We start from the raw sequence: 8133 nt of genomic DNA on the forward strand, positions 1-8133 counted from the left end.
TATTGCATTCTCTGTGTCTGTGTCAGCATCTGTGTTTGTGTCTGTCTGTCTGTCTGTCTGTCTGTCTGTCTGTCTGTCTGTCTCTCTCTCTCTCTCTCTCTCTCTCTCTCTCTCTCTCTCTCTCTCTGTGTGTGTGTGTGTGTGTGTGTGTGTGTGTGTGTGTGTATGTGTGTGTGTCTGTGTGTGTGTGTGTGTGTGCACAGGTTGCAGATAATCTGAGGTCAAAATCTGGTGTCTTCAGTGTTATTCCTCAGCAGACATCACCATCTCAGCTTTCCTCAGGTTCCTGAGATCAGCGCCTTCAGGTGTTTGCAGGAGAAGAAGGGGGCCTGTCATTCCTTGGAGTCACTGACACCTGGGGTGTACTGATGACAAGCAGCCTGGCCACACCGCCCTGAAGGTCCCGTTTCCCCCTCTTGGACCATTAAGTCCTTGGTGTATTTCAGAGATGGGGCACTGGATCGGTGCCTCTGTGGACCCGGAAGTACAGCCTTATTAGTGGCTGGGGCCACTGTGCCCTGTTCTCTGCTGAATCCCTGTAAACACCCATGTGTCCCCCAGCCAGTGCCTCTGGATTCCCAGCACCTCTTCCCTTCCTGTTGCACTGGAGAATGCTGAAGCTGAGTCCTTGACGCTAACTACTGCCTTTCCTTTCTGCACACAGTGGCCTCTCACCTGGGTAAAGGGCCAAGCACGGTGCAGGTGCTGGTATTCTCGGGAGTGGAACCACAGGGACAGGACGCCTGGAGCTTGCTGACCAGCCAGTGGAGCTGAATTGGGAACCACCAGGTTCTCCAGGAGACCATGTCTAAGCAAACTAATGTGAAGAGCAAATGAGGAAGACAGCTGACATCAGCTTCTGGCTTTCAGGTCCAGGGACACACAGAAAGAGACGTGTACACATATCAAAGACAAAGTGAAGAAGACTTTAAAATGGAAGCAAATTTTCCCTCTGTGCTATAAATCGTCTCTCTGTAAAAGCCACTGACACGGCACAACTCACTCCTTCTTACTTTTAAAAAGTATTTGAGTCAGCGACACCTCCCTCCTTGCTGATTCTGACTCCATGTAGGGCAAGAATTAAGAGTTCTAGTATGTTAATGGCTTTCCCAAGAGAAGGCCGAGTGTAAGGTCACTGTGTTCTACATACCCAGGCCCCGGGGCAGCCCAGTTCTCAGAGGATGCATGTCAGACATATTCTCACCTGCAGATTCAGCCCCTACTAGGGCTTCAAGTGCCCCGCCCCTTGCGTGTTATGTCCTGACAACAAAACCGTCTCTCCTCACCTTCTACCATTCATGGGCTTCTGTGCCCAGGCAGCACCATTTCCCCTGCCCACAGCAGCAACCTGTTCCAGAGTTAGGAGGCCTAGGGAGGGGACCTGTCATTCCTTGGAGTCACAGACACCTGCAGTGTACTGATGAGACACAGCCCTGCAGTACCTCCCAAAAGGACCTGTTCTCCTCCTCCTTTGATCCATTTTCCTTGAGTTTTCTTAGGGACACAGGACTGTTTTATTTTTTCCTGTGATCTCTTATGTCCCTGTCCCAATACATATTTTCTCTCTCTCTCTCTCTCTCTCTCTCTCTCTCTCTCTCTCTCTCTCTCTCTCTCTCTCTCAATTTTCTTGTTAATACTCTTGTCCTGTGATTTCCTTCAGTTTTGCTGCTGTCTGTACTTAGGTTTACAGGGACCATGGAACACGAGGATAATGCTGGAAGGTGTTTACAGGTGACTTTGCAAAGGTGTCGACCAAAGCACAGAAAGAATGCCAGAATATTCCATGTTCCCGCCCCCCCCCCCCGCCCCGTGTACAGGTTGCTTTGTCAGAATGTACAACAGACCTCCAAGTATTGCTCGCACAGTGATTTAAATTCCTCCATTCTCTCCTTCTGAAGGGTCAGGGATTGGTGAACCAACTTCCGTTGCTCCATAAACATAGTCTGCAAACACAGACAGCAAAAGGTGTAAAAAGCAATTCAGGGGGAAACAGAAAGCTTACGGAGACTCAATTCTGTATTCTATTTCTGCAAAAGAGACGGAATGAAACGACTGTCGTAGTTTTCCAGTTATCACCATGGCCGGATGCACATGAGACACCTGACGCTACAGAACAAGCTTAGTAACGGGAAGACCACTCATTGGACGGGAAGGGTCCCCACCTAACAGTATTCTAAACATTCCTATGAGTTCCGGAAGACTTGAAAACTCGGCCATCAGGGGCCTCCGGATCTGGTGAACTCTCTGTATGTACAGAATTAACCTCCAGTGTCCCCCTCTTTTGTCACTCCAGCACACAGGAGCCCACTCCGTTTACTCCTTTCCAGCAAGAGTAGAGCCAACAGTAAGATGCTTAACAGGGATCGAGTCTATAAGACTTGCTTCAGATACTGTTCTGGACCAATATAGGAAGACACATCGAGGGGAACCTTTTGGACCAATTCTGTGAGATAGGGGCTTTTTAAGTATCTCTCCTTCCACACCTGGGAAACTGGGGCCCTACACTGTTTTCCCGAGTCGGCACACCTAGCAAGGGGCTGGGCGGTGTGACTGCGCTGCAATAGGTGGCATTTCAGAGGCCACGCTTCTGACCACCTGGCTGGACGGTGCCTCCAATCCCCCTCGGGATCCCGGCCTCTGCTTCTCCACTTTGGGAAGCCAGAATCTTCAGGAGGGCTGCCCCATCCATGGCCAGGAAGAGGGAGCCCTCATGGACAGCACCGTTCAGAGTCCATTGGCTGCGCTGTCCCCCTGTAACCCCCCTAAATCTCAGTCCCATTTCCGGTTTAAAGTCAAGTCAGACATCATCACACCTCCTTCTCCATCGTGGCCTGAAGCCTTTCCCCTCTTCTCCTCGGGGACTGGGCTGGTCTGACCTGCAATGCAGCCTCTGAAAGCTGAGTGTCCACCTGCTCTGCCACAGCCACACTGACTGCTCCCAGGCTGCATCCCAGATCACTGTGTGAGAAGGCTGTGTTGGGCCTGCTGCTCCTGGGTGTCCACACATGTTAGATCATGAAGGGCTCCCCCCTCAGCATACACTCCCATACCTTCTCCTGCACTCTCTCCAGGCAGTGACTGCTCAGACCGCCGACTACACACACACACACACACACACACACACACACACACACACACACACACACACACTCCACCCCCACGCTGGCTCCTCACTCAGTCATCTCTCCGCAGAAAAAGGAGCAAGTCTCTCCTCACCACAGACAACACCCTGCTTGTCTCCCTGAGCTCATGTCCTGTCTCTTTCCATCCTGACTTGGCGATGCTGACACAAGGGACTCCTTCCCAGCTAAGCCTGATACTCACAGCGAGATTTTCTGCCTGCTTCTTGACTTGATGTGCATCCGCGGTTAACTTCCTATTCAAACTCAGGATCTGAAGAGAATAGTCTTCATAAAGTTTCTGCCTATAAAAGACAACAGTGTGTGTGGTACTCCTGCACAGCATGAGGAAATTGACCTGAAAGCCCGATTGACTTGCCCTCGCTAACTCTACGGATGGACAGATGGGGAAAAGTTCCTCTGTGGTTTTCCCCCCTTTCACATTCTGACAGGGAAAAGGGAAGTGAGGTGGATTCTGGGGTGTTTCACCAACAGCATCTGCTCCTCCTTGGACGAGAGAGAAGTCCCTTCGCAGCTCCTAGGGCCAGAAAACTCTGGGAGAATTACAGTCGGTATTGCGCTAGTATCCCACAAGCATCCCTCTTCCTGAAAAGCACAGCTTCTCCCTTACTTTCTCCTTCTGAGGAGTTGCTCTGATGGGGATGCACAGCCACTACCATCAGATAATCCTTCAGAGGCCTCCCCAGTCTTCCTCGCGTTCACGCCAGTGAGGATTTCCTTAGGGAAGTGTGGCGAACACCACTCTTGAATTCTGAACAACATCGCAGGTGAGAGGGAATTTCACTTCCTATCGCACTGAACTGCCGATCCACTGAGGGGTCAATGCTTTGAGGCTTCCAAGCTCACTGCACCCAGCATCTGCATGCGGCGCACCAATCTCCCTTACTGCTACACGGATTCAGATGCGGTGTGCCCAGACATCTTATTTCGTCCTTAGGAAACACAGCTGACATCAGTTACCACGATTTGAGGGTATCAGGCAGAAGGAAGTCTATTCTATAGAAAAACCAAGACGAACACACTCTCCAACAGAGCCAGTGGGCCTCATGGCTGGTCCTCGACCTCTTGCCATCCTCCTTACTAAGCAACCGTCAACGGGCCTAGGATCAAAGCACCAAGAAGCCACAACCTTACCTTTGCTCACACTGGAGTTTTAGAACATCCTCCACCTTCTGCTCCATGGCTTGGAAAGACGTGGTGAGGATGGCTCTGAATCCTTCTCTGTTTCCCTGAAGAAAGTTCTGAATGGGCCCTGTATTAAAATGCAATCTCGTAAGCCTTCCCATAACGCTACCTCGGTGGTGCTGGAGAGACGCTTGTCATCAATGCATGGAAATGCTGCGTCAATGGAAAGACTGTCTGCCTCCTCTCCTTCAGCCAGGGATTCCAGTGGCCTATGACCTTAATGTGAAATGGGACAGTCGCACTTTAGTGTCTGTGTATTCCACAGAAAATAGCATGGAGGGGACGTAGCAAAAAGTGTATCAAGTCACCGGGTAGCTTCTTTACCAGACCCCGGCTACAAAGTGTAACCTTAACCAACGCACTAGGCACACTTCAGCTCAAGGACACGTTCAGAGGGACTCCAGGGCCACTTTACGCAAAAACACAAAAGCAGTCCATTAACAGAAATCTCCAAAGGCTCACAGATGAGTAATTAATGCCAGCGAGACAAAAGTGCCCCTATCATTGTAGCCATCGAGGCTTTTAGACAGACCGGATGAGGTAGAGATCCTGGATCATTGAAAGGGGGAGAAACCCCTCACTCTTCTGTGGGAAGGTCTGTGGTGACTGGGGATGCAACCTGGAGTCTTGAGCACAGTAGGCAGGAGCTCTCGCACCCAGCCCCACCCCTAGCCCGAGTCCTGAAGAGTGTCTACATGGAGCTCTCCCTCAGAAAATTCTGCAGCTCTCCCAGCCTGTCCTCAGTTTGCAATTCCTTCAATGGTTCACTTGACTAACGTCTGAACCCCACTTCACGCGGGACTCAGTCTGATCATACAATGGTCACAGGCTACCAGTGCTGACTTCAGCTTTCCACTTTGTGTGCTGTTTCTTGCACATTAAACAGTGGGCAGCCACTTAAAAGGGCTTGGCACTCACAACCCGCCTCCCTCCACCCCCCCCCACACACAAAAGAACTGGTCTAGAGTACAAATCAGTGAAGCAAAAATGTGGTATTAAAAACAGATGCGGCCCTCGGGTGGATAAACCCCTGGAAGACACATCAGCTCATCCGAGGTGTAAATATCTCACAGCGAGGCAGTAAGAGTCTTTACACCGCAGGCGCTGTGTTCTTCCAACTGAAAACGGAGGTGAAGTAGAGAGTTGGCAATGTGAGGAACACAACTTTGACACTGCGTGTGTGAGAACAAGGCACCCAACACACCTCTCTTTTCTGCCAAGTAATGACTTGTTCGCCTTTCACTTCTTTGGGTCAAACCGTTTCCTCAAATTCCTAGTGTCCCTCTCCTAGAACATACCTTCAAATTCTTCAAATAAATCCTGTATTTCCTTCCTGCAAAAAGAAAAAATGGCATTAACTTTTTACTTCAGTCTGTACAGAAGGCCACTTTTGTTGTGTGAGTGGAGGAAGTAGAGTGGGCCATGCGGCCTACACTCAGTTCACGGTTCTAGAGTGGACACCGACTTTTCTAGATCTCTTTGCCTGCAAGGGTAGGGCATGTGCACACGTGTGACGCCATCAGAGTTAGAAGTGGGGTGTCCTCCTCTACCCGTCTCTACAAGGTCTCTGACAGGACTTGTCGCCTGCTGCGGGCGTGGGATTATCATGTTGTACCACACTGAACATCTGAGCAGCTGACTGCAGGGTGAGTGTTTTGGGGCCTTTGAGCTCCACGGGCCCAGCACGCTCATGGCATGCACACAGCTCACTTACTGCTGCGTCCCTTTCTTTCTTTCCTCACGTCTCAGTTTCTCATGTTGGGCTGCCTGGCGGTGAGGAAGCACCTGCAACCCTCCTGCCTCTGCCACCCCTCACGCCCTGGGCCTGAAAGGTGTGCATGGGTCCTGCGGGTACGAACTCAGGGTCTGGTTCCTGTACACCCAGCACTCTTCCACTGAGCCATCTCCCCAGCCTGACTCTTCTAAATGTAGTTTATGAATGGGTTTGGTGTTGGTGTTTTGTTTTTGTTTTTGAAGTACCACCTGGCCTGTTGCCCTTCTGTTCCCGTAGAAGGAAAGTTCTCCCTACTGACATCAAGGACTTCTTCATTGGCTGTATTAAAGACAAAGGGGAAGATATTGTCAGACAAAGTCTGCCGTTCTCATCATCCCCTACAGGAAACAGCTTCACCAAGGGGTTTCTAGAACCCATAGCTACCAACGGCTACTGCCACTTTTTTAAAGAAATCATGCACACAAACAATCCCCACACTCGCATAGACGTACTCACTCATACACACACACACACACACACACACACACACACACACACACACACACACACACACACACTGCACTCCTCTAAAGGCCCTGACCCTGGGAGCAGCTTGTGCAGGCACCAGTACACACCTTCCAGAAAGTCCCTGGGACCCATGTGCTCCCAGAGAGGCATGTTGACTAGAAAGAGCCGCCTCGTGAGCCTTGCAGGGTTCCTGTGGAGTGGGGATGTCAGGTAGGGGAACCTAAATCCACAAACAAGCTTGAGCAAACCTTATCAGCATCTGGAAGCTCCTGCTTTTCCGACAAACGTCCATGCAACGCATCCACTCAGTGTTCCACCTTGCGAGAGATTTAGGAGGTCCCCAGGGGTGGATGCAGCCCTACAGGAGCCCATCTGTTTCTGTGTTGTTTTGTTACCTGGAGCGACTGCATCTGGGTTCTGGGTGTCATCTGATGGGAGATTTGGATTCTGCCTTGAGCCCATGCCGGCGCTGTCAGTGTCCATCCTGGCCAGAATCTGGATGCCTGAAACTTCAGACCCCGGGAGGGATTACAGGATCGCAATGGGAACAGGGACCAGGACTCCACAGGGTGTGGGCAACAGTCTTGGCATTGTACAGGAGCAGTGAGAGGGCAAGAGGATGTCACCAGTGTCCTGGCCTGCCGTCCCATTTCCCTGTCTGAACCCGGAGCTCCCCAACTCACCTACCACCCAAGGTCAGTACCCTCTGCTGCTTTCCCAACCCTCGCATGGGGAAATCCTGGGCCATGTGCCCATAAAAGGAGGCACCTAATGCTGGAGTCTCACTGGGGCCTACTCAGTCAGCGGGGCCACATCCCCCAGCCCAGAAGCTGTCCCACTTACCCTTCCCAACCCCTGCAGCCCTCATGACCTGTCCCTGGCCTCTGGCCTCGCCTTCTGGGGCCTCCTTGTCCAGCCCCATTTGGAAGTGAAGCCCCTGGTGTCACCCCACAGGTTTGCCATGGGCATGCCTCTTTGTGATCCTGCTTCCCTAACTCGTGAGGTGAGCTAAGGCTCCTCTATGATTCCTGTGGCAACTGGCCAGCAATAGAACAGAGTTCCCCGGTAGCCAATCAACCCCCGCCACCCCTGCCCCCCAGGCCAGGATACCCTCCTGTCCCAGGAGCCTCCTTCTTCTCAGAGGATGGTCAGCCATACCCATCTAGGCCGCACCTCCCAGTGCGCCTCTCTCTGAAAGGCTGGAAAGGCAGAGACTCCCAGGATGAAGTGGCCTGAACTGGCACCTGTGGGGTTTGGATGTAGAAGCCGCTGGTTGGTGAAGGGGCCCATCCATGCCCCATCCCAGTCACACGGGTGGGGGGGGAGGGGGAATTTCTGCTGAGGCAAGGCCCATGGCTGCACATAAAGCAGGGCCCAGGTGGCCGCTGAGGCCTCCAGCCGGATGCAAGGAGCATAGGTGGAAGGCCATCCTTTCCTCTTCTACACGCCACGCTCACACTCGGCTCTTCAATCCTGCCACCCTCTGGACCCCTGTCCCCCCACTGCCCACGGTGGTCACTACCAGGTGGGAGAGAGTCTTCCAAACGTCACAACACAGATAAACCT

The 8133-nt window shown here is 52.0% G+C and overlaps 1 protein-coding gene across 1 annotated transcript; it reads right to left on the reverse strand.

The window, feature by feature from the left end:
* Positions 1 to 781: 781 nt before the first annotated feature.
* LOC311601585 (X-linked lymphocyte-regulated protein 3A-like) lies at positions 782 to 7400 on the reverse strand. The gene is made up of 7 exons (XM_084789110.1): positions 6963 to 7400; positions 6309 to 6378; positions 5624 to 5658; positions 4275 to 4392; positions 3325 to 3424; positions 1845 to 1943; positions 782 to 817 (listed from the first exon to the last, which is right to left on the reverse strand). The coding sequence occupies exons 1-7, from the start codon at positions 7048 to 7050 to the stop codon at positions 809 to 811; spliced, it is 519 nt and encodes a 172-aa protein (XP_084645236.1). The 5' UTR covers positions 7051 to 7400; the 3' UTR covers positions 782 to 808.
* Positions 7401 to 8133: the final 733 nt, after the last annotated feature.

This window comes from Acomys minous, assembly GCF_964271855.1.
Source record: "Acomys minous genome assembly, chromosome: 7".
In the NCBI taxonomy this organism is placed as follows: domain Eukaryota; kingdom Metazoa; phylum Chordata; class Mammalia; order Rodentia; family Muridae; genus Acomys; species Acomys minous.

Coding starts and splice junctions, on each gene's coding strand:
- LOC311601585 (XM_084789110.1), bottom strand. CDS start 7,050: ATGGACACTGACAGCGCCGGCATGGGCTCAAGGCAGAATCCAAATCTC. Junction 4,393..5,623: donor TTTATTTGAAGAATTTGAAG/GTATGTTCTAGG, acceptor ATTTTAATACAG/GGCCCATTCAGAACTTTCTT. Junction 3,425..4,274: donor AAACTCCAGTGTGAGCAAAG/GTAAGGTTGTGG, acceptor TGTCTTTTATAG/GCAGAAACTTTATGAAGACT.